Below are 26917 nucleotides of genomic sequence, written 5' to 3' on the forward strand. Positions count from 1 at the left end.
AAATAGCATTTTTTGATAAGCACTATTTGTTAACCCTTTCTGGTACTGAAACCATGTCTTTAATCAGTAGGAAAACATGACAGCTCTCTGGAAAAGATGCAGGCTGAGCTCCTGGAAGCTGCCAGATGTTCATTTTTATCACCCCCACCTCCTAAAATATCACCGTAATTTTAATTTACTCAGATGAATGAGCAGCTGACTAAACAGACATTCAATATAAAATTCATAGTAAGAAAAGAGACACTTGGGATAATTTTGATTGATTTACTTGGCAGAGTTTTGATAGCTACTGAAAAACATACTATTCATGTTTAGGTGAAAAATAAATGGAGTCAAATAAGTGTCACTGCATAGTACTAGGAGGTATATACAGCCACATGTAAAAATGCATAAACACAAACATTTCTGTACAGCAACTTTTCTTTTCAGTCTGTATAGAGAAACACTGGTTTATAATATGGGGAAAATATAAAGCAGACATACATGCAACAAGGACATGACAGTTACATAGGTCCCACCTGCCTCCCAACAGCTGAAATAACAATAATAACAATAATTATAATAATAAAAGCCTTTTTCAGGGAAAAAGTTTGAAACCTGGAATGTTTTCATGTTGAGGTTTCCAGAGAGCTTCAGATGTGAAACATATCTGAAGGTGATTTAAAGGCTTAATTCAAAGCCCTGTGAAGGCAATGGAAAAACTCCATTGGTTTCAGTGAGCTTGGGGTCAGACCCAGCTATTTAACCATGATCCCATTCTGCCCTCCCCCAAAACCCAAAGTTGAAATCTGCAGATAAAAATAAACAATCATATCATACAAAACTTTGTATATAGAATACAAAAGGTAACAGTTGACTTTTTGTATAAAATACAACTTTTTGATAGTATATTTATTTCACATATGTATAAATATAACCCAAATAATATGATTTTTATTATTCCTACCAAAATATTATTACTTTTTGCTGTTGTTTTTACAAAAGTTTACAAAACAAATAATTCTTTATATTTACAACCCAATACTGTGAAGAGTGCCCAGTCAATGATGAAAAATAGACTTTAAGGGTAGTGCACTTAGCCATTGCAAAGAAAGAAAAAAAAAGACACTAGCTCCATTCAGATACAAGTGTTCTTGATAAGAAATGATACTGGATTCAAGTTTTGGTAGCAAGAGTCTTCCAGAACCACGCATTTCAAATGCATCAGGCATATTCATACAGGACTGGAAATGGCCTCTACCCTTTTTGACTTTACTTAAGACAGGATATAATTTTGCTCCCAGGGATGGCACTCACAGCCCAGTACCTTTTGCACTCCAGGCTGAGGCCAACAGGACAACACTCAGCATTGAGTCCACCACTGCATGATATCATAGAACCATAGAATCATAGAATATCCTGAGTTGGAAGGGACCCACGGGAATCATTGACTCCAACTCCTGACTCATTGGGACCAGCTCCTCAGCTGAACAATTTTTACATCATTTGAGGATCTGGAAATCAGTCTGGCCTTAATACAGAAACCAGCGGTGGTTTTTCAATGGTATGTGAGTTGAAGTTACCAGACTGCAGTGCCCATTGCTCATGGTGATACTGACTCAGCCTTGGCCTCAGTGGCACCCATGGCAGCCATCTGTTCCTACCAGAGTGCTGGCAGTCACTGCTGACCTGCTCGTGGACAGGGAGTGGGTGAGGCAGATAAACCAATCTTCCTTTCACTTCAAACTCATGCAGCTGCTACTTCAGTCTGGTTTTGCACAATTTATAGGGGACACATTTGCTTGCATCTGTATCTCTCCAAGTTTAGGTGGGACCCCAGTGGCCTGAGCTGAAATGCTCTTCAAAGGCTTGGAAAATCTTGATGTATCAAAGGGACTGCATGCACCCCGGCCAAAACTGGGGAGGAGAGGGAGCTTTGGGGCAGCTGAGTCACCACGTTACACAATGCAGGGGTGTGCAGTGATCACTAGCTGGGCTGGCAGCAGGGACTCTTCAGCAGGCTTTCTTGTCCCTCTTATTTCTCTGGGAATGAACAGCCTCAACTGGCATGTCTAACCAAATGCCCATGTTACACCTTTTGTGGAGGTGCTGGTGCTCATTTGTGTGACGATGCTTCTTGAAACATCCCGAAAAATTGTGCCCATTTGAAGTGACAGAGTGAAATGACTGGAAAAGCCTTATTAAAACCTCTTGCTAGAAGTAGGTCAGATAAGTGCAGAGGCTATTGTCAAACAGCCTACTCATCCCAGTGCCACTAACAAGGATGAATAAAGCACTTGCACAGGCTGAGCAATGCCTCTTGGCACCAAGGCATGCAAACCTTAGCATTGTATTCCTTTGCCACATCTAGGTTTAGCTAATTCAGAGGAGGCTGTGAAACACATTGCACCACATCATTTGAAAGAACAGTATTTCCATTTGAATTGCAAGATCTATTCCCATCCATGAATCCTGTCTGAATCACTGTGGAGATGCTTTATAATGACATAGCATATCCTTCTGATGCCATTACTGACCAAGTATATAGCAAAAAATTTAATATAGTCAAGACTATTCCCTGGCAGGTGTGGGACAGCCTGTATCCTTACTGCTCTGCTCTGTTAGCCTTCAAGGCAAGGTTGAAACTGCTCATGGGAATGGTCCTTGCCCCAGGATATCTTCCTAGTGATGCACAGAAATTGCTCAGGGCAATATTAGCTGGTCCATCCCCAAACCTAGAACAGATGATTGAGCCCAGTGCCCAGAAATAATCCCCAGACCTGTTTCATGTACAAGCACAGATGTGGCTGATGGAACCTCCTGCTGTGAGTTATAATTGATGTGCATGCTAGTTTCAGGGGCAGAGCCTCTGGTACTCCAGACAGGGGCTCTGGGGACCTGAGCCATCACCAGAACTCTTTCAACTTCCCCCATATGGCAAAAGAGAAAACAGGATGGAACTAAAATGCTGTGCAATCAAAATGGCAGCTTCCCCCCAGGCAGGAAGATAATGGCATTTCTTCTAGGCTAAACCTATTTGACAGAAGATCAGGCTGAACTACCTGATTGATACTTGCCATGATTTGAGAGGAAATCGAGGACAGTGGCTTAGCTGAGCCACTTCAGGTACTTGCCCTCCTCTAAGCTGGACTGGGAGAGTAGTCAGTCAAATCATGAGCACCCTTCTCACTCAAATTTCTGTTGTCACTGGAGTCCCTGGGGAAGGGCAAGGTGGCAAAGTGAGGATCCTGAGCTTTGGTAGTAGCTCATCTCATGTTTCCCTCAATGCCCAGAATGACTGTGCTGCTGGCAGAGCAGCAGCATCCTCTTATATGCACTGCAAACACTGATGAAAGGGAGAGCACAAATGCTAGAGCACACCGAGTAACACGCTGGATGGTCTGTTTCCTTCTTCCCTTGAATGAGACCACTTACCCTGCTGTGTGCTACAAAAGGTACAGGGTTTATAACAAAATCATTGGGAAAGCAAATGTAAGTTTGTACTGTGCAGAAGTAAACAGTTTTTGTAATGCCATGAGATTTACACAGGGCTTGATGCTGTCAGGGCTGAGCAGTCCCAAGGAAGTTAAGGGCTGTGAATACGATGACTGAAGAGCTGGGACCACTTGGGGTCCTACTTGCACTCAGAGAAATGATGTTGCACAGCCCATAGCACTGTCTGGTGCTTCCATATGTGGGAAGCTGAACACTTTTTTTTCCCAGAGCCACTCTGAGAAGAAACAATGAGTTTGCAATGGGCTGGGCACAGGTGTGGGGAACAGACCCTTCACATGTTTTCACTCCTTTGTGGCAGGCAGGAACATCACTTACACTGTCACTTCGGTTTTGTTCCTAGAGCTACTCTTCAAACAGGGCAGTTGCTCTATGTTGTACTTTAAAGGACAGCCCAGTTACTGGAGTGTAAATCAATGAAGCAGGTTGTTGGCATCTAAAGAGAAATCTAATGTCCTTGCTGCCTCTTCATCTGGTTCCCTCTTGGTACTGTGACTTATGAGTGGTTCCCTAAAATTTCATCGAGGTTGATGTCTTTCATCCAGTCATCATTACCAGGTTCTGTTTTCAGTAAAGAGTCTATAAAATCCGAGTCACTGTTGAGAGCAGGCCCTATACTGTCACCTTGCTGGTTCAGAAAGTCAAACCCTAGGTCATTACCATGGTCACTTCCTTGGTAAGCCCGGGAGGTTGGGTTGGTACTTGTGAAGCCGGTTGATGGCAGGGATGACGGCGGTGTCATACTTGCTCCTGGCTGATTCAGGGTAGGCACAGTCTGTCCTCTCAGCTGGCTGGGTCTTACGCTGAGCCCTCGTAGTGAGCCAGCAGATTGTCCATTTAGAGTCTGGTGCATTTGGTTTAGAGGGGGCCTCATCTGGACTCCTGCTGTTAACTGGTTAGGAGGTGCCAGGGCATGCTGAGGAAAATGCTGGCTGCCTACGCTGCGCTGCAGAGACTGGTTGGGGTATGGAGTGCCGGTGGGGAAACGGACCCCTGCCGGCTTCAGTGCATCCTGCTGCTTCACTGCAGCCTCCTGTGGGGCCCAGTTCTGGGCACTGGCAGTAGCTGTGATCATCACGTTGGCCGGCCGTTGAGCAGGGATGCCTGTCGCTCCGTGGGTCAGGCTTGGCCTTATTTGCTGAGAGCTGACCACTGTCCCCGTCCCAAAAGCCGCCCCGCTGTTCCCCTGTGTCATGGTTTGCTGCCGGGACACCATGGGGCTGTTCTGACTGGGCAGAACTTGGTTTTGGTTTCTGTGTGGCTGCATTTGGTTCATTCCTGAAGTCACGTTGTATGTGCTTGGTTGGTTGCAAGGAAGGTTCCCGTAGCAGCCCACGCTCCGAGCAGCAGGAACAGAAGGCATTCGGGTTCCAGCAGGGGTGGACATGAGGCTGGAGCTCTGGGGCATGATGCTGTGAGTTGAAATTGGGTTGGATAAGGACATGTTGTTAGAGCTCATGCTCACAGCTGGTGAACCACCTGGAAAGGAGAAAACAGAAAGCATGAGTGCATCAATGTGTGGTGACATTCAAATGCCAACAGCTCAAAAAACCCATTTTTCTATGGGCAGAGTTCCTTGAAGAAGACACTTTGCTCTTAAGAGGACTTACATGAACTTGCTCAAGGCCTTGAAGGTTCCTATCCTCCAAAGGGTGATTTAGTCTGTACTAAGCCACCTGTGGTCTTTCCATCCCTTCAGTTTTGGCACATGAGCCAAAACTGGTGCTGATTGTTAGAGAAATAATGGAGCAGGGAAGGACAGAGAGAACCACTGGGCAGGAGAGAAGACTTTCCTGCCTTCCTTTACAGAAGCACCAGACACATCAGGAGAGGAGGACAAAGCCTCTCTGAGTGATCAGAGATCAAGAACTTTTCTTCCTTACAGGGCATGGTTTATCCTGGCTCCCTCTAGAGGCAATGGGGAGTGAGAGGCACTTTCACCAGCTCCTTTTCCACCTTTCTTAGTCACCTACAGCAGCAGTACCCACCCTTTTTTGGGAATGTCTGTCCCAGATGCCAGCAGAAGCCAAGCCTTCATCTCACACATTCACAGGGACAGGAGCTCAGCCCAGGCTGGGACATTCCTGTTCTCCCACGTGTGGCTGAGCAGGCATGAGGACATGACTCAGTGCTGTGCCTGGTGAGCCCCACACATGCCCCTTCTAAACTCCCTTCCCAGCTGGGCTATGGCTATTTGCCCCTGCAGAAACAGACCTGCCTGTGAGGAACCACACATGATGTGCCAGTGCTTGCTGCACCTGAACATCCCCTTTTGTGCATCAGAAAACTGCAAGTTATGAGTTGGCATGAACTTATCACTCCTGGCTGATTCTGCCCTATGGAGGATTTTCCCACACTTGACATCTGCCAAGAGAGGATTTTCTTGCCTTCAGCCACCAAACTTTAGAACAAGCTCACTTTTTTGGCTACATAGTCTCTATTTTGAGTAGGTCATTTATACCATGAAGGCTGAGTGCTTATGCAGTGCAAGACTGAATTAATCCCTGAGAGACTGGTTGAAAAACACCAATCACTTTGTAAACACAGCCAGTGTGGATGGCACTGTGGAGAACCCTCTCTGCACACAATCAGCTGCTCCATAGTGTAATTCCCTTTGCTACTGTTGCTTCTAGTACAAACCCTACAAGAAGCACAGCTCCAAAAAGTCAGGTTCAAGGCAAAGGAAAGGAGATGTTTCTTCACACAATGTGTGGGTCAGCTGAGGAAATCTGTGCCACAGGCACAGTACGAGCTAAATCCTCACACCTCTTTGGGTGGCCACCAAAGTGTGAGAAAAGCTGTCAAATGAGCTTGCTACCGAGGTACCACTGCATTTCAGGAATTCTCTGAGCCTTTCCCAGAGGAGGAATGAGGAGATTTGCTATTTCATAGGGTGCAACTAATAGCAATTGTTGGGCATGAGACACTACCTTGGTTTGATCCTTTGTACATATGGCAAAACCAGATGGAATTTAACTAACTTCAGCTTCATCACCAAATCTTATTATATATTGGTCTGTGTGATTAATTTTATTAGTTGGTCCATCATAAATTCCTTCCTACTACACAGGTGCTTCATAACTGTGTCATGCTTGCAGCATTCTGCAAATACTTTGGTCTCAGTGTGTGGCATATTTTCCAGTTCTTTGGTCCTTTGGATCTCCTGAACTTGACAGTTTTTGATGTTTGATTTCAGAGCTGTGCATCATAGCTGGTCACAGTAATAGCTTTTGCACATCTCCAATGTGGATGTAAAGTAAGCTCTATTTTTCCAGTTCAGCATCATCTCAGACAATGTTTGCATATCCAGTTTCAATCACATGGCTGTTCACAATGATATCTGAAGACCTGTCAGCCTTTTCCTTTTGAGCTGTGTTAATTTTGTGTCACTCAGGTTTCTTAACCAAAATAGACAGTAAGAAGTCAGATGCTTTAATGGATATAATCTGAACAACTATTCCCTTTAAGTTGTGATTTCATTGAAAGAGATGCAAGTTTGAAAAGATTCCTCTAACATCAGCCCATGTTGCTTGAAATTAATTACATCTTTCCCTTCCTAAATTCTTTATTATTTGGGCTGTATCTGTTCCCCAGTACTTTTGATGAGCTCTGCATTAGGCTACAGGGCTGCAATTACCTACTTAGCCCTTTAATTCTTATCATGGCATTAGCAGTCTCCCCTGATGTTTCAAGACTAAATAAAAAGTGACACCAAGAATTTGGAGAACCTCTCAGCCAGCTCTTTTAAAACTCCTTAAGACAAATAATGCACATACATATTTTAAAAGTCTATGTTTAGGAACAGCTGCTTAATATACTGTTCCTGTTGAAATTTCACCATAATTATGTTCAGCTCACACAGACTGGAACCAAAGAAAAAATTATATATGTCTGCCTTTTTTGCATTATTTTTATACATATGCTATTTCCATTTAGTAATGGATGCAAAGGATTCTTTTTTTTTTGTTAAGGACTTAAAAAATAACTCTTCCCAAATCACTATTAACATTGAGTTTGACTCCACAACCAGAGTGCTAGTACCAAATCAATATCAACATAGATACCCAGAATAAGAAGCTCCCCTTATCCTGAAGGCAGCCTGTTCCACCAACAGAGACTCTTGGCTGTAAAGGATCTAATTGTATTGATTGTCTTTTGTTATTAAGCACCTAAATTAAGTCCCTGAGCTGGGCAGCCCCTGGAACAGAATATCCTATGGGTAGTCCACCTGGTTTTAGCCCAACAAGGACAATCCCATTCCCACAATCAGTGCTCAGCTGGCAACCACTGAGCGCTGATTATGATTAGCCCCATCTTTGGCTTTGCTGGTGGGTTGTGCATTTTTGGAACTACTGCAACATCTCCTATGAAGACAGGCTGAGACAGTTGGGGTTGTTAAATTGGGAGAAAAGAAGGCTCTGAGGTGACCTAGTACTTTCTAGTACCTGGAGGAGGCTATAAGAGAGAGAGAGGGACTTTTTACAAGGATATGCAGTGACAGGACAGAGGAGAATGACTTTAAATTGACAGGAGAGGTTTAGATTAAACAGAGGGAAAAAATGTACTCAAGAGTGGTGAAACACTGGACTAGTGAAAGAGTTGTGAATGTCCTATCCCTGAAAGTATTCAAGGCCAGGCTGGATGGGGCTCTGACTAACCTGGTCTAGTGGAAGGTGTCCCTGCCCATGGCAGGAGGTTTGGAACTAGATGATCTTTAAGGTCCCTTCCATCCCAAACCTTTCTGTGATTCTGTGATCTTTTGCAGGGGTGATAGGGATGGAGCCCTCATTTTTGCTCCCTTGAGCCCATATTGAAGAGGAGGAATGGTACAGAATTCAGTGGCATGTCAAAATAATGAATTTCTGGAACAGCAAGAAGGGGAGAGATGGTTCTCTCCCTCCAGCTGAACTACAAAGAGAGTCACTTGTAAAGTCACTTCATTGCCACTGGGATGAAGCCCCTCCTGGGGTGACCAAGCCAGCTGTTGAGCAGACCCCAGGGCTACCATCACACTGCTCCTGCAAATGCTACACTTTTTAAAGAGCACAAGTGTTTGGGAAGGGGCTGTACTTGTTGCCAAAAGACGAAGCTTCCTCTTTCTTTGTTTTGCTATTTTTGTGCTTTTATTTTTAACACAAGTATTTTCCATTCTTATATCTTCCAGATGGGAAGAAATGCCTTCCCCAGAAGCACTGTGTTCAGCTGGGCACCCCAGGCTACAGCAATTCAGAGAAACAGCTTCCCTACCCGATTCACCTGCTCTTTTCTTGGGGGTTTCTTGCCATGGCATGGCACTGTGGGGAAAAGTATAGAGAAATAAAATCCTTAACCAAGTCTCTTCAGCCTGTGGGATTTAATTTAGCTTTTTGTTTCTTCTTGCCTGATCTGAGCAAAGCTATTCCCAGAAAAAGGGAACAGTTTCCCTACTGTTACTCCCTTATGCAAGAGTTTCCTAATCTCTCCATCTGGTAGCTTTGCTGGGAGCTCCCAGAGCAGCCCCTTCTCCCAGGCTTGCCTGAAAGGCTGCTGTCCTCCTGGGGCTCACTCAGCAGGGACTTGAGACTGGAATGGACAAGTGCTGCCATTCCCACATTTTTCAAACTGAGGAGATGGGACTCCAAATACCACAAGACTGGCAAAGAGTCCATCAGATTAACAACAAGAGCTGTCACATAACAATGGTGATCTACTCACTTTGGAGCCTTTCACACATGTGGCTGCACTCACTTCCATTTTCTCTCTCAGATGAAAAATTGATTGTTTTTATGTAAAAGCCAAGAGTCTCAGTTAATCATTTGATTCCAGGAACAAACCTATGAACAACACACCAAATCACAAGACTCCCCAGCAAAATGCTGGGGCTGCCAGAGCATTTATTTTGGGAGTACAGGAGGTACCAAGCCAGTGAGCAGGGCCCTCACCATGGGCTATTACACTGGAATGCTGGAGCCAGTTTACTGGAGAAGATTAACACCCAGGTCCCTTAGAAAGCAGCAGTTTCCAGGTTGCTGCAAGCTTATCACTGGTAGAACTTGTAAGCAGAGCAAAGGAGTGCATGAATGCTGCTTGAGCAGCCCAACCTGCCCCATCCCTACAGAGCTGGGCTGGGGGTCCCACATAGCCAGCAGATTGGCCAGAGGGATGGCATGTGAGGAAGCTGCACTTCAGAGCTCATTAAAATTGTAATAGAAGCTGAAAAAGTTTTGCTACAAAGGTCAGGTAAGAAGGAAAGACTCAGATCACTGGCTGAATCTGCAGAGCCAACAGTTATGGAAAAACAAAAACAAAAAACCCCTCTTCTTTTTCCTTAGCATGTTGCATACAAAAATATACTAGAAGGCAAAGGATCCTTTTTATACTTACATGCACAGACACTTCTGCAGTATAAAGAACATCCTTTACTCCCATCTGCTGCATTTCCCCCACCTCTCTCCTCAGCATTTTTTCCTTATTGTGCCTTTGCTCTCTGAGTGGCCTTCTGCCAATCAGCAAGGTGAACAGTATGAAAAGCCAAACAAACAATCCTGTGCTTCAAAAACTAGACTCTCCAAGGAGGTCAGGGCACAAGAGCTGAAGGGAGGGAAGGAAGGAAGGAAGGAAGGAAGGAAGGAAGGAAGGAAGGAAGGAAGGAAGGAAGGAAGGAAGGAAGGAAGGAAGGAAGGAGAGGAAGGAGAGGAAGGAGAGGAAGGAGAGGAAGGAGAGGAAGGAGTGAGTTACATTGAGCCCATGGGTACTTACCAGGATATTGGTTTGCTTGTTGCATGTTGACCACATTCCTTCTTTGGTCTTTATAATCTGGTGGTGGTCTTGTCAAGTGTCTGTTCAGCTGGTCTTGTGGAGTTATTTTCTCCTAGAGAATTAGGGTAGAAGTACATTAATTTGCTTTTCTTTATGCTTCCATGGCTCTGTGTTTTGCCAGTCTATTTTCTCAGTATGTAAAAAACTGAAGTATTTCTTCCTTTCACCCTGTGAACCTGCAATCACCTGCTGGAGTCTATATGGAAATCTTTTCTGGTTGCATTGTGTTTGAGTCTAGTTTAACTTTTCTCTCAGCCTCTGAGAGCAATGGCCATGTCTGCACTGCAGTACAAATATATTCCTGTTTCAGCTTGTCATCCCCATCCACAGCCATGCACATCCCTCCCTCATTTTGTCTTCCTACACTGGAGGGTGACCCCAAAACCCAGCAAAATCTTTGCTTTTTGCTTCTCCAGCTCTCCTCAGCAGGGATACCAGCAGGACACATGGTTTAGCAAGGATGGTGCTGGGCTGGCTGCTTTCCTGCCACTCAGCATTGCCCTGTGCTTCACTGCACATGTACATGTCTTTCCTCTTACATTGTTGTACAAGAATTGGGGCAAGAATAGCAGGGAAAGATTGCAGGAAAAAATATTAGCTGGGGAGATTTTTTTATTTTTTTTTTAAATTTTGAGTTTGCAAGGTAAATATCTCTGGTGAAAGAAAGATAAAAATCCAAGTCCTGGAACTGAAGTCTGACTAACTGCCCTGTGCTGACAAAGATGTGGAAAGAGCAGGCACCAGAGTCAATGCCAAATCTCTCATCAGCATCAGTGTGATTTGATGCCTCCAGAGTGCTGCTGCTCACCCATGAGACAGGGCTCCTTGGGATGTGTGCACGTGTACCTTTACTGGACAGCTGCTGGGACAGCATCACACCTCTTCTGCAGTGTGCACGGGCTTTGTGCACTGCTCAGCTGCCAGAATGGCAAACCAGCTTGTCAGTGAGAAAGAGTCAGGCCCTTTATGATGATGCAAGTCCATCAGAATCATTTGGGGATAACTGGCCTGGAAACACCATGCATATGAACCTTCTAGTGAAAAGTCTGTATTTTCTTCTCCCAGGAACACTTAAAAACACTGGGAGAAGAGCCTTTCTTGTGCTATTTAGGCATTTGCACAATTCATGAGGGGAGTGGGGGGTCTGATTAAGATTTGTAAGGTATCCTGCTCAACCTGAATCCTCGTGAAGAAGATACACTCCCAGAAAATCCCTGCAGTTCATGTAAAAACTGTAGGCAAGCTTTATGTGTGTTTCTATGTACACAATACAAAAGCAAAGTCAAGCTGATTAAATTTCCATTTTATTTAAGAAAAGTTATTTGAGCAATTAAGTTTTCGTTCTGCTAAAAATTCTGACAGACAACTGCAGCACAGAGAGCTGACTTGAAACTTTTTTCTTCTGCATAAATAGAAAAGTCAAGAAATATTTCCTTTATAGAATCCCCCATGTCTCTTAAAATGACCAGAAACTCCCAACTAGTCTTTCAGATACCAAAGGAGAGGCAATGGCTACAGATACCTAGAAATGCAAAAATAAAACCAGAGGAAGTAGGATTCATATACAATCCCAGCCTAGCACACAAGCTTGTGTTGAACCCCAAAATCAAGGTACCTGATCCTTGTTTACACACAGGCATTTTACACTATGCTGCCTGGGTAACAAATCCTGGAAGTAAACTTTCCTCTGAGGCAAAAGCAGCATAGAAGTGCACCTTGGTTTATCTTGCAAACAAAACCACAGACCAATATTCATATGCCTCAAAACCAAGCATATGCTTGGACTGTTCTTGTAATGAAACTTCAGTAGCTTGGACACTTGAGTTGTTTCATTTAGATTGAGGAAGGTTTCAAAAAGGCTTGGAAAAGTGCTGAAAAATACAAGGCACACTTTTGAAGTTCTAGGCATTGCCAAAACAACCTTGAAGTTTTAGGGGACTTTCTTCTCCCTGTCTTAGCTTTCTTTTCTATTGTTTTTATGACAATATTTTCCATGTAAAATAAGAAATTAGCAAACTTACAGCTTCTGCCAACATCTGCTGCTGTAGAAGGAGTTGTTTTTGCTCCATCATTTGCCGTTGCAGAGCCTGTTTCTTTTCCATCAGCTGCTGATTCAACAATGATTGCTGGGATGAGTTCATGTAACCACTTCCAGTGTTTGGATTTGAGCAAGAACTGGAGCTTGGAGTGGGGCCAGCTCCCTGGCCTACCACAGAGTGTTGTTCCTAAAACAGAAGAAATGGCTCATGAAGGATGAAAATAATAACAAGCATCAAGAAAAGGAAATAATCCTTTTTATATAATTAGCTGAAGTTCAGGACACAGCCCACAGACTCTCAGGACAAGTGGCCGATACAAAGGCTTTGACAAAGTAAGAAGAGGACTGAGTAACTTCATCCCTCAGGAAAGACTCTGAAAATGTGCCAGGTGGTTCCAGTGGAAAACCTCAATATTGTACTGGGATCTTGGGAAACATAAACAGAAGTAACAGAGCTATCCTGGGGATCTTTCAGGAAACGTGCATCAGGCTGTACAGCAGTTGGTTTGACCACAAGGGAACAAACTTGGTGTCTGCTAGTTCCTACCATCTGGTGAACAGCAGCAAGAAGCTGCAGACTTCTTGCTAGAAGTGGCATCTATTCTTAGGAAATACAGAGGTGGTAAGTTAATACTTCACAGTGGTGAGAATGGAGCTGCTTTCATTCCTCCCGTCATCTCCCTGACATGAGCAATCTCTGAGAGACTGCTAATTGAATCCCATTAGCAACACGATTAAATAGGCTTAGAGTGTATCAACTTCCTCAGTAAAATAAATGTGTGACTGGGAATGACCTTGAAGAGTGTTTTAGGGTCTCTCTGGTCTTTGTGAGGGATCTAGATCTGCTTCTGCTTCACAGTGTGCAGCTCCATAACAAAGGGATGGCAAAAAGTCATCTTAGAGGGCAATGGGGAAGATACATGAGAACTCAAGCCATGCTCATACAAGATGAGAATGCACATGGAATGACTGTATGCTGCTCCTTTTCTCTTGGCATTATTTCCCTTGGCAGCAATATGTTTTCTGCCTACTTGCTCCAGCAGTGTTTGGTACTTGGGCCTTTACCAAATGTACGAAATAGCTTTCTCAGTACATACACAAAAATACTCAGCCTATGTTGGATCACTCGATATCCATGTATTTCTTAGCCACACAGCTACAAAGAAAATGGGATACACTGGAGAGGTCACAACAGCCAAGAGACACATCGATTCTCTGACCCCACTTGGCAGCAATTCACTGTAAGAACCAAACACATAACTCTGTACAACCTAAGAGGCAGCAGCATTTTTGCCTTGCAACACAAGACTCCACAGTGGGAGACTGACTCCCTGTTATGGAGTGGTTCTCTCAATACCAAGGTGTAGAGCCAGGATCTGGGCTACTATCCCAGTAAAGCTCTGCTCCACGGCCATTGTCCCCCGTGGCATTGGGGCAAATACAGGCTGACTGAAACAAGGATTGGTCAATGTAGCCTATCCGTGCCCTGGAGACCATGGAGCACTGATATTTAGCTCTTTGCAACTCCAGGAAAGCTCATTCCTGAGCCTTAGCTTCTGCATCCCTCCCCTCCCCAGTAACACACACACTCAGTACAGACTAATCCCACTTATCTTTCCACCATCTGGCATGGAAGAAGCACAATGATTGTTATGGGTATTTCTATTTTAAAATAACTCCGTGGCTTCTAGATGGGGCCACATGAGTGTGTAGCTAGTTAGATAAAGTATTTGAAGACTGTTACTGAAATAAAAACCATGACTTTCTTCTGGAGCCACCTGCAGCCCCCAAGGCAGTGTTAGAAACCCACCCTTCAAATTTATTGGGCTCTTGCACAATTATATCCTGCACACTTTCTTTCAGTTCCAGAAGGAATCTAGGATTGCTCGGCACTGCCACATTTTTCAGCCCTTATGTTAGCTGCAAGATAGAAAATACCTCCTCTCAACAGACCTGCTTGCCAAGTTGTTGCGCAAACTTTTTTGTCTCTCCTAAAATATTTTGAAAAGAAAAATATGTTACAATAAATTGGCTTTGACTTCTATATTCAAATGACAACTCTAGCTTGAACCCAGCCACATGTTCCATCCATTAATAGAATTCATCTGTTGTGTTTTTTGCACAGATAGTGCAGGCTCCCCCGAATGTGCTTTCTATCCTACGTAAAAAACCAACAAAGCCTAAGTTTTTCTTTGCCTCATTCCCTACCAGTCCATATAAACAGTGGTGGGGGGTGGGGATTTTGTTTTAAGATAAACTGTGTAGTGTTCATTCACAGTATCTATCAAAGAAAGCTCTTCTGTAATGGCCACTGGCACAAAACACCAGCTGCTTGGCAAACAGACCCTGAGAAAACAGTGTAAATCATCAACTTGGAGCCAGGTTGGGGGTTTTTTGCATTTGGTCCTTTCTCTGCTGTTCATGAAATGTCAGTGTGAGCCTATGAATCTACGATGTGTTACTTCTCCTGCCTGCTGATCTTCCCCTTGCAATGGGAGAAGGAAGAACAGTTTCCTAATAAATCAGGGGATTAGCTGCACAGCAGTTTGACCCTTCATGAACCAGTGCTATCGGGTCTTGCTCTCACCCTGTGCTTCCATCGCTGCAAATCAGACAGCAGAAGGGCTATGCTGCTGTCAGGGCTCTGCCCCTGCCCTAGGACAAAGCACACCTTCTGACACCCCTGAGAGGAAGGGCAGGTTTGGGTTGGAGCTACCCTGCTTCTGTTAAAATGTTTCATCTGCTCTAAGCCCGGCTTTACTGCCACACCTCCAACAGGTACAAATGCCCACCTGGGTTTTACACCCAGTTTCTGCCCTGCTTGTTGGCAATGTTCTTGCTTGTTCCACATTCCTCCAGCCCTGTAAATGTCCTACAGCCCATTTAGGACCATTCCTGGTGCCAGCTGGGGCTGGGTTAGAGTTCACCAACCACCACAAAACTCCATCTGCCCGGTCAGATCTGATGCTTCAGCATGATGTTGCTTGACATACAAAGCAGATGTGTTGCACCACATTATCTGATGTTACAGTGACATATAAAACCTATGAGATGCAGAAAGACAGTGAGAGCTCCTCAGACCGGGTAGCACAACTGTGGTTTTGTTCATAAGCATCACAAAGAATATTACGTTCAAATATTTAAATTAGCAGTAAAACAAAGCATTTAAGACCCAGTCTGCCTTTCACTATCTTGCTGCAGCTGATTTGTGTTCATACAAATGAAGAGATGTTTTGGCTTCTAACACATATATGAGCTTACTAAAATAGACTTCTCCTTTTTCTCCTCTCCTCTCCTCTCCTCTCCTCTCCTCTCCTCTCCTCTCCTCTCCTCTCCTCTCCTCTCCTCTCCTCTCCTCTCCTCTCCTCTCCTCTCCTCTCCTCTCCTCTCCTCTCCTCTCCTCTCCTCTCCTCTCCTCTCCTCTCCTCTCCTCTCCTCTCCTCTCCTCTCCTCTCCTCTCCTCTCCTCTCCTCTCCTCTCCTCTCCTCTCCTCTCCTCTCCTCTCCTCTCCTCTCCTCTCCTCTCCTCTCCTCTCCTCTCCTCTCCTCTCCTCTCCTCTCCTCTCCTCTCCTCTCCTCCCCTCTCCTCTCCTCTCCCTTTTCCTGCAAAGCTTGTCAGGAGCTCTGAAAGCCTTTTGCAAGCTTATGTCTCTGCATTCTTAGTTCAGAAGTGGTTTAAGGACAGTTGGCTAGAAAAGAATGTGCAAACCTTTTCCCTCTTTCTCCTGGAAATGCTTTGAATTGATGAATAACTTTGATGGGACAGAAGGGAAACAATGGTCAATTTTGTACAAAACCACAATGCCCACAGAGGCTGTTTGCTTCCCAGCCCTGACATCTGTGCCACAAGATGAGCTTCTGCTTCTTGCAGATTTTCTCTCAAAAGGAGATGGGGAATTTTTCCACCTTTCTGTTCCTCTATGGGGCAACCCATTCTGTGCCCTGCATCAGATTAGGAGTGACAGCTCCGACTTTGGCTCTTCTTTTGCATCAGTTCTGGCTTAAAAAAACAAATTATTAAAAGAAAAAAGTTTTCAGATCAATTTATGGGAGCTTGCTCAGTGACAGATGCCTGCCAGTGACAGAAAAAGCTGCTTCCAGGGGAAAGGATGTGCAAAGTCATGTTCATCTGGTGACCGAACCTATGCATGATGTCCTCACTCATAAGCAGTTTGATTCAGTTGTGTTAATTGGCATCACAGGCTTGTGCAGCTCTTCACTGCAGGCTTAGAGTGAGGATGGTGAAGGAGAAGGCTCCTCTGTGGATTCCTTCAAGGGACCACTGGCTGTCCTAGCAGTGTGAGCTTCTTAGGGGCTGCCTGGTTTGCCTGCAAACCACCCTGGACAACTGAGCACTTGGAAAAGGAGGAGGAGGAAGAGGAGAAGGATGAGGAGGAGAAGAAGGGGAATGGTTCAACCAAGTTCTGCACTTTTTCAGAATAGTGCTAGGCTGGTAGCAAAGCCCAGACCCCCTGAGCCCCTGATGTGAGCCTCCACAGCCTCAGCTGGCATGCTTCTTCCCACAGCCACAAACTGAGGCTCTCCTGCAGCTGCTGGGCTGAGCACTTAGGCTTATTGAGAAGAGCTGTTCTGACTCATGCAACTTTAGGAAGCTGAGCACAGGGTGCTTTGTTGAACAGTCATAGTACCTGCCAGCCCTCTTCTGAGCCACCTCCTTTTGCTTCATTTAATGGAAGCAGATGAACCCCTTTCTGCTAAATACTGGGCTTTTCATGGTTGTCTGAACTCCAAGCACTGCCTGCTTGTGTCCTGGCCTCAGACAAGAAAACAAAACTCCAGCAGGACCACAGCAGAGTGCCTGTCATGTAAGAACTCTTTCAGCTCTAGTGAAAAAGCTAAAGAGTTTTCATATTTTTAGGAATAACTCCCACTCTTGACTGGAGTACAGAGGGCTGCTTTCTGTGCCAGTGTATTCTGTGAGAGCATCAAGAAGTTCCTGAGGTTAAACTCATCTGCAACAGCTGAGGATCTGATCTGTGTATAAGGAAATAAGACAGACTGGGGAGAAACACAGCCAAGCAGATTCTCCCTTGCCTTACTGCTTGTTCAGCTTGATGGGACTGGAAAAGAGTGTCTTCCTGAGCAACTCAAACTCATTCAACAATTTTTCATATCTGGAATACACAGCATAAAAGTGAGTCTCCTAGAAGTTTAGGTCTCTAACAAAAACCTTAAAACAGATTCTCTCTAAACTGCCTGCTGCAGCTCTGCCTTCACTATGCAGGGAGATGGGGCTGTATAATTAGGCTTCAGATGTTTAATTTAGACAACTGAGTTAGGAACACAGATTAGATGATAGGAACATTCCTTTGCACTCCTCATCTTGGATGCTTCTAGTCACACTGGAGTAAGATGCCTGGAAGAGTGTGAACACCCTGTGATTTGTCAAGCAAAAGTGGATGACTTTCTAAGGGTGTTATATAGAGTGACCTAAAAGTCTCCCAAATTAACCAGGCATAAGATACCATCATAGGTTGAATTTCCCTTAATACTTGTCAGAGAATATTTTTATGCATTCCAGGAAGATTGCTCTTATATGTATAAACAGCATTTGAAAAACCTGAATATTGCAAGATCCCAAGAGCTGGTTTTGCTGTGTCTAATATCCAGAGATACAGCTGGGTGAGGGCTGCAAAATAGTTCCTTTCAGTAATTTTGTGGAGTGTTTATAAGAAGTTGGCTCAGCCACATGGAACTATTTTCTGTGGTTTTCTCCTGAGAACATCTGAGCTTTCAGGACAAAAATTTCAGGGCAAACCATGTTTCCAAGGCACATACAGAAGGAAACATGGACACTAGGATTGCAATTTCACAAGCCTAGGCTGTCTGCCAGAAATACTTGCGCCTTCATCCAGCCAGGGAAAAGAAGCAAATGCTGTGTCACTCCTTCAACAAACTGAGTGGTGAAGCCTGAAGAGAAAATGTGGACTAATCCCTTCAGACACTGAAACTGGAGATGCTCCTGACAGTAGGAAGCACACACCTGATTTCTGCATCCTCATGGTGTAAGTCAACCAGTGGAGTGATATGTTAGGACATCAAGTGATGCAGCAGGTACTCAGCATGCAGAGGGATAAGTATTTCACCAAACCAACTGCTGCAGCTCTCACTGGAAGATCCAGAGAGTTTAGGCTTTGTAAAAAGATAATTTTTTGACTTACTGAAATTAACACTGTGCACTATCTCAAACATAAAAATGGGTGAGCAAATCCCTGAAAGGAGCCAATCCTCACTTTGACAGATAGTTATTTGTGCAATTCTTAATAGAAACCTATTATAGCACTTTGCCTCTTCAACACCAACAGGGAAGCTGCTCAAGCCCAAGATCCTTGTGAATGTATTTTCAGACTTATTTGTAGCCCTGCCTAATCTCCTGCCAGAGAGCAGCACAACCCCATAGCCACTAGCAGGCACTCTTAGAGCAATGTTCCCAACCCCAACTCCTTAAACTTGGCCAAAGTGGGAGCTGCATCTTGCAGGGTGCAAGGCTCAGCTTCAGCCCTTGCACAATCACATAGCAACAGAGCCAGGAACAGTGCCTCATTACCAGCCTAGTCTGACAATCAAGTCTTTAATGAGAACAAAGGTTGACAGTGATTAATCATTAAGACATTTCTTGTTCCTTGCTGCACGTGTTGAAGGCAGCCTCCTGCCGAGGCAGTCTGGCAGATTTCCTGTCTGCTCTATACCAGGGCCCTGTCCCGACACACAGGGATGTCTTTTCCCAAAGCCAAGCACACAGATGAATGTCTTGTCTCCATTTCTGTGCACAGCAAATTCGGAATGCATGTGCATTCTGCAAAAATAATAAACCCTCAGCTGTAAATTTGGTTGCTGTATATTCAGGCAAAATGACCTAAAGGAGATTTGTTCATGTCAGAATTTTTCCCAGAGACATCAAGGATGGATTATTAGTATTTTACCATGTGCACTGTGATGAACTTTTAATGTCATCTTCTGGAATAATGTATATAGGAAGGTGTCCATTTTAGAAATATTTTGTTTATTTGTAATGAAAATAACATGCATGTGTCAAAAGTTCAACAGAGGAGGTTATTGTGAAATGTCTGCATCAGAAGAGGAATGTTGGCTCCATCAAAGTCAATGGCAAAACTCCAGCTGAACGGGGCTAGAATTTCCTCCCAGATCCCCATCCAGCCATAGGGGCACAGTGGCACTCTTGGCTTGCAGTGACCTCATCTTACACTTTTTGGACAAAATACCTGGTTCAAAGAGACCAGCAGAGAGCCTCCACTGATGTACCTGTGCAAAGAATATCCTGTGCTCTGCATGGAGCTCTATTTTGAAATGCCTCATGAGCTGTTATTCTGAAATAAGTTTGCCAATAAGCATGAATGATGAAGACTCCTGTCTGGTTTTGGACAAAACCAAACACATAATGATTTGTTCTACTTCAGCATTACCATTTGCAATGGTTGCAATATGCAATGTCTGCACTACAACAAGCCAAGCCCTTTAGTTTATCGTCACACAATTGCAGGAAATCAAATGAGGGAGGTTTAAGAAACTGCCCCTCCTCTGGCTGGAACAAGAGGTGGTGTGAGGAGACCTGCTTTGCCTGGTACTACAGGACAAGGTACGTGCATACTTGCAGGCTCTGTGCTTCCACTAAGGAGTGGTAATTTCCAGCTAAGGCAGTGAAAACTTCCTAAACTGGTTGAATTAGACACTTGTGATTATCTGTCTGTATCTTTAGTAAAGTATATATTTTCTGTGTATATATATACCTTATTCATCTAATAAATGTTCTTGTCTCACTGCCATGTGTTTATTATCTCCCACAAAAATTATCTAGCCTGAGGTCAATACAGAAAATTTCAGCCCACTTAGAAAAGCCATAATCAATCAAAACAAGAGTCTTGCAAGGGGAAGTGAGGGGTAATTCAGTAATAGGTGACTCTCTCATATACACATGTTTATATTTCAATATTATATTTCATTCAGTTTACAAAGCAGTGCTAAGAAAGACCCTGGTAGCAGGCTTATGTAGATGTATCTTTTCTGGCATCTTGCCTTATCCTCATGTTTCCCTCTGGCAGTGACTCTGACAGTCACAGTAAACCAAAGGGTACGTGGGCACTGTGCAGGGAGGTGTGTTCCTGAGGTTGCTTTGGAGACCTGGGCTGCTAGGATTCCATGGAGCCAAGTGAATGAGGTGTATCATATATGATTCACCCTCCCCATCGATTGTCTGTAGTTTAAAAAAATTTGTGTCACTTCTAATTAACAAGCACACACACAAAAAGACAAACTGAACACCAAAGTACTATAAATGCCAATTTTTCTGCAGGAGGAGGGAGCAGGCAACCTGAACAAAATATTTAATGAAGAGAGAAAAGATAATTAAACATGCAGAACAATAACAACAGAAAAACTACATCACTGCAGCCAAACACTTCAATTCAAATGAGCACAACATGGGTGACATGACTGTCAGAGACACATACTAAGATCAAAGCTCTCCTGCTGAGAATACACAGCAAAAACATGAGCATCCTTAAACTGCAGCCTCCTGGGATCAGCCTCCTGACACCAACAGCTCTGAACTCTGATGGCAAACAATGGCCAGCACTGAAAAGCAATGTGTGAAGAATGGCTCTGGCCTGGGTCTCCCTGCACTGATCGAAGCTGCACAAGGGACATGCCTCAGGTGGGACTGGATCTCCTTGTTCCCAGTTACCTGTCCCAGGACAATGACTAGTGCTAACCAAAACGAGCATCTGGGGCTGGTAGCCAAGTGTCACTGGGCACAGAAGCAGGGAGTGGGACAAAAACAAATGGTTTCCAACTGGGACAGCCCATGGCACTGGTGCAAGTGCACAACACATGGTTCAACAGAGCAGCTTTGACTGCCCATCAGTCAAATGAGTTTCAAATGAGTCCTTATCACACAACCCCAACTGTGGTCTTCCCTCTCCTTCCTTTATAACAACCACTTCCTTTATAACAACTTAATTTGATGGAGTTAATTTGCAGGAATTGACATAAACCTAAGCTCCTGCCATCCCCTCACACTGTCTTGATGAGTGTGGTAAAATGCTGCCAGTGGCTGCAGCAGCCTGAGGGTTTGACAAATCTACCTGTCCCTCATCTATCTGTGAAAACAGCAGTTTCATTAAAATGTGAAAATACTAGGTTGCTTAAAAAGCACTTCTGGGATTTGACTAATTTTTCATTATGATCTCAAGAAGTAGGAAGTCATGTGGTTTTCTCAGGTATCCCAGTAGTTCCAATTACTTCTTTGGGTCAGGCAAAGAGTAAAGTCAGGACCCTGAATTTTAGGAAAGCAAAATTCCAGCCATTCAAAGGGTTAGTCAATAGGATCCCATGATAAACTGCCCTGAGGGGCAAGGGAGCACAACAGAGCTGGCAGATCTTTAAAAATGCTTTCCATAGAGTACAAGAGCTCTCAATCCCCATGTAAGAAATGTAAGAAATCAGGAAAAGTAGGCAAGAGACCAACATGGATGAGTCAGGATCTGCTGGTCAAATTAAAGGGCAAGAAAGAACTGCACAGGTAGTGGAAGCAAGAACAGGGATCCCAGGAAGAGCACAGGAATGGTTCCCAGCTGTGTAGGGAGGGGTCAGGAAGGCAAATGTGGCTGGAGCTGAACTTGGCAAGGAATGCAAAGAGTAACAAGAAGGGCTTGTACAGCTATGTCAGCCAGAAAAGGAAAGATAAGGAAAGATAAGGAAAGATGTACCCCCCCAATGAACATGACCAGCAAACTGGTAAAAATGGATGATGAGATACTCAACAACCTTTTGTTTCAGTCTTCACTGGCAACCTCTATTCCCACTTCTTGTTTTAAACTGAAAGAGTGCAGATACAGTCTAGATATAATGAAGAATTTTTTTATTTTTTTTTTATGAGATTGGTAAATCACTGGAACTGGTTCCCCAGAGAAGCTGTGAATGCCCCAGCCCTGGAAATGTTAACAGTCAGGTTGGACAAGACTCTGACAATGTGTTCTAGTGGAAAGTGGCCCATTGCAGGGGAGCTGGACTTGATAATTTTTAGAGGTACCTTCCAACTCTAACAATTTTATGGTGCTAAGACTCTTTTTCTTGGAGGGGTAACAGAGTTAGACAGAGCTCATCCACTTCTGCTTTCAGTCCTGCACAGTTTAGCTCTTTGCCTGGCCACAATCCCCATCATGGGAATAGGTCTGCTGCCTCATTGCCTCTCTGGTAGCATTACCAGGTATGGTGGTTGTCTGCTGCAGAAATTAAAGGTTATTTCAAAGGTGACATAGGGCCACTAATGTTGTATAATGGCACAAGCCCCTCAAGGAGCACCTGGGATCTCACTGAGCTCAAAGAAAAGTGCAACAGTGCTTGGATGTAGGGAGTTGTTTCTTCTGTTCTTTATCTTCTACCTTTAAAAAGCTGAAATGGAGCCAGCTAGAGAGGTCAGAATAGCTCGATCCAAGAGGGACCAGTCCTGCCTCGGACAACATGCCTGGGAGGAATTGTCTGAGGAAAGTCTTCCTTAAATCAGATGAAGTAAAAAGTGAATTATACTTCTGGCATTTATTTAAGCTATTTACTGCCCAAGTCTTGCAGCGTGGGAAAGAATAACAGGCTATCCAGAGCCTGCTGTATGCCAGCTATCAGATAACGTGCGGCTCCGGAGAACGGGAAGGTTGGTGCCAACAAAAGCTTTCCTGGACAACTTCTGCTCATTTTGTATTATTCTTGTGCAAGAACAGTCAAAACCTGTTTTGCATCCCTGTTTTTAAATAGACTTACTCTCCTATGAGAAAGAACAGGTGGACAGGGTATCACTGTTTTCTTTCTCTGAGCAAGGGAAAGCACAAATGCAATTGCCTTTGTCAAATCACTCTCATATTTTGCTGTGGTACTTCCCACATTTGGGATGTAGCAAAGGTAAATACCCTACAGAGCAAGGAGTAGGGGGCTCTGGATTGCCTTTTATACTCACACTGCCTGCCCTGACAGACAAGCCATGGGCTTTGCTGGGGGGGACACAGTGCTGTCTTCTGGCAATGCCTTTGAAGAGACGTTGGGGAGATGCAAGTTCTGTCCCATCTTCACATAGCTGGTCACAGCCACACAGTTTAATAAACACATAAACTAAGAAAAGACCCTGTTTATTGGTATCAGACTTTTTAGGGGCCAGAGTGTATCTTTCTCACTGTCTGGTGGCAGAGCTGAGGTGATAAAAAGTACAGTGAGGAGCTTTCACTGGCATCTGCAATGCCCATTGAGCTGTGTTGGACCAGACAGCTCAGACAAAACAGTGAAATAGAAACACCCAGCTGACCACTTAACTGTGCTTACAAGGAGAGAAAGCAAAAGCTGAACTAAATGAATTACATGAGTTGTACTACATTCTGCAAATAATTGGTTGGACACCACAGAGGTAGAAAAAAAACAAAGGAATTGGCATGGTTTGATATGAATTCCCTGTAGAGGTCATCTCTTTGCAGTCCTGGCAGTTGGACAACAATAGAGGGCAAGAGAGAAGTGTTCATCCATTGCAAGCTTGGATTATTTTGGATTTTAGATATTCTAAACCTGCATATTTGCTCTACTAATCTGTGACATCCTTTTCCTATCCTAAAAAGCAAAAGTTGGATTCATTCTTAGGCCATAGACAACACATGTCTCCTTTACGTTAAAAATAAGGTTTAAATGGGATTTACTTGGCTCACTGATCTGTACTATCTGGCACAGAAAAACATTTTATCCAATGACTGCTTTGCAGGCTATTCCTGCAAGCAACCTTCTCTGGGTCACACAAAAGTTTCTGGTAAGTTTTTAGAACTCACAGGCAGGAGAAGCCTACCAGGAGATTATGTGGATTCAAATAATAGAAGGAGACTCTGACACAGAAGACTTCACATACCTCTGTTAATTAGGAGAAGGGCAAAAATCTTAGGATGGGTCAAGCCATGGGTTCAGAATATTCAACATATCATGATAGAAGTTTGATACTGGATAGCAAGGGGTTGTGATATGACATTTGTGGGGTTTTGACACCAAAACTCTTGATAAATTGTACTGAGGTTACTAGGGGTCTTGAAACACCTCTAAAATACTGTGTCCCTCTTGTTATTACAAATCTAGAAGTGGTGGAAAATAATGAGAGTTTTAACCAATGACATAAAGTACCTCAAATGGGTGTTGAAATATATATGATTATGTAAATTAGATTGCTTGAGCTAGAAAGGGCAGATTTACACATTAGTTGGTTGGTGGGTTAGAGAGCTCTTTCCAGACCAAAGAGGAATCAAATTCAGGGAATAACCCCTTACTAGCAAGGTCTGGCTCTGTAAAAATGCTTCCTTGATTTTTAATGATGTTAGTTATGCCTCCTGATTTCTGTGCCACTTCTCTGTAATATTTTTTGTGTGACTAATCAGAGCTGAATCTTACAAAAATGAAGTGTTAATTAAGCTTTATCTAATCTCAATCTAATCTGACAGCAGCAACCCCCATCTGCTGCTCTTCTGTGTGCTCCTATTTGGACCACCTACTATACATGGATAATTAGGTGTAGCAACTGCTATGGCATCTGAATTCGGTGCTGAGTGATTCTGACAGCCACCTTTACAGCTGGGCCCACCAGTCCTTGCTTTCCTAGACATGCAGAGGGCAGGACTTACTGTACTATCCCATCTAGGAGCCAGAAAAAGGCTTGTTTCATGCCATCAGGAAGTTTGGTACCTAATCCAGTCACCAGGGCTCTCCTGGCTGCTCCTGGAGTGAAGGCAAATCATTGTCTCCAGAGGGTTACTGGCCAAGTCTGGCCTCTGCAATGAATGGGAATATTCTGGAGGTGCCTCTCTTCTCCTGCTGACTGGAGGAGTGTGGGGGACTAATTTGGGCATGAGACTATACAGTGAAACGAAACAATTCTCATCTGATAGTAAGAAATCTGACTAAGAAGGTACCTGGGCACCAAGTCTGTAGTAACAGAGTTAGGAGCTAAATGCATTGGAAAAATCCCACTGGGCTTTGGACCAGGGTCTGTCATTCAGACAGTTAATAAGTGTGGGACATGGAGAGCAATGTGCAGACAAGTACAAATCTAAACACCCTCATGGTTAGACATATTTACTTCTGGCCTGCACCTCTCAAATCCTCTGGGGGAATTACTCCAACCAGTGCTCACCTTGTACACACAGTCATTTTGCAAGGATAAGGGATGATTTAATGTATTCTCCTCTCCTGCTCCGATCAGTTATTTAGTCTTTGTCCACACACATTGCATGACCTGATTTTCCTCTCTGAGATAAGTCTTCCTAAGCTGCTAAAAGCTTGTCTGAAAAGCCAGCTCAGAGGTCAAGTGAGCAGGATTTCATCATTTCACTGGATATCTTTAAGGAGAAAATGAAAACTTTGTGTTACACTGCTAGTCTGACAGCATTAAGTCTGACATAAGCTGGGTCCAACAAAATCTTGCAATGCTCTCTCTGCTGGTGGAAAGCACAAGTTCTTGCCCTAGCCAGGGCAGCTATCAGTTTGAATAAATAAAAACAAACAAAATGAGAAAGAAATATTAAATTAATTATCTGGATCAGGCAGACACCTTGCAATCTGATGTAAGTAAAGGTCTCCAAAGAGGCACCAAAAGGACTTTGCCTTTTCTTTGCTTCATGAATTCAGACAGAAATTCTCTGCTGAAATTAGGGGCAAAACTCCCAGAAGCTTAAGTGGGGCCATGGGCTCCCCAAGAGTTTTCACAGCTCTGCATGCAGAAGGATACCTGGCTTCTGCAAGGAGCAGACATTTAAAGGCATGGCATACTGAAAATCTGTGGCATAAATGGCACAATGGATACACAGATAAGCAGACAGCAGCTGATCTATTCCTTCCTAAAAAAGAAGGACAGCCCTCTTTACAGCTGGGAGACCTATCAGCATCTTTGATATCATTGTTCTTGGGGGAACTGCTGAATAAAGGGTCTCTGTCTTTTTGAGCATAATTACAACTGATTTTTTTTCCCCTGATAAAGAATGTAGTCATTGAGCCATAATGGCATTATTTGATGACTTAAATTCATCCTTTAATCCCTCCAAAATGGTATAAATTATTGAACAAGTCACTCAACCCTATAAAAGCACTTTAAAAACATTTTGTTCAGCACGATAATGATCAGACAGAATGTAGCAAGAGTTACAGTAAATTAGACTCATGCTCCAAGCTGGCTGCCACTCAATATACTCATAGCTAAATTCTCACCTACTGAGTAAGACACTCTGTCATGGATAAATTAAGATATAGTTCTAAAGTGTGTTGGCAAGGACCTTTAGATCCTTCCCATTTTTTTCAGACAACATCCATGTGATTTCTGGAGGTACTATCAGAGAGCTACACAATGTTATGCCTAGGATGGATGCTGTGATACCTCTGAGGAAGCTCAGAAACAAGGAAAATTAGTTTGGAAAGACATAATGTTCCCAGAACACCATTTCCATCATGAAGTGAGCTTTTCAGCTTCTGCCTGAGTTTCTCTGAGGCTGGCAGCCTCAAGTGTTGCCAAAAGTTAACCCTAAGGTGCCCAGAGGTGAACCTCCCT

The 26917-nt window shown here is 43.8% G+C and overlaps 1 protein-coding gene across 1 annotated transcript in view; it reads right to left on the reverse strand.

Annotated features, from left to right (window-relative positions):
• Nucleotides 1-250: 250 nt before the first annotated feature.
• Nucleotides 251-26917, reverse strand: part of MAML2 (mastermind like transcriptional coactivator 2) — a 207991-nt gene continuing 181324 nt past the window's right edge. The window contains exons 3-5 of the mRNA XM_056493056.1: nt 12312-12515; nt 10231-10342; nt 251-4971 (exon numbers count right to left, since the gene is read on the reverse strand). Of these exons, the coding sequence (XP_056349031.1) occupies nt 3989-4971; nt 10231-10342; nt 12312-12515 (1299 nt within the window). The 3' untranslated portion in view covers nt 251-3988. The remainder of the gene's footprint in view (nt 4972-10230; nt 10343-12311; nt 12516-26917) is intronic.

Source organism: Oenanthe melanoleuca, chromosome 1 (assembly GCF_029582105.1).
Source record: "Oenanthe melanoleuca isolate GR-GAL-2019-014 chromosome 1, OMel1.0, whole genome shotgun sequence".
Taxonomy (NCBI): Eukaryota; Metazoa; Chordata; class Aves; order Passeriformes; family Muscicapidae; genus Oenanthe; species Oenanthe melanoleuca.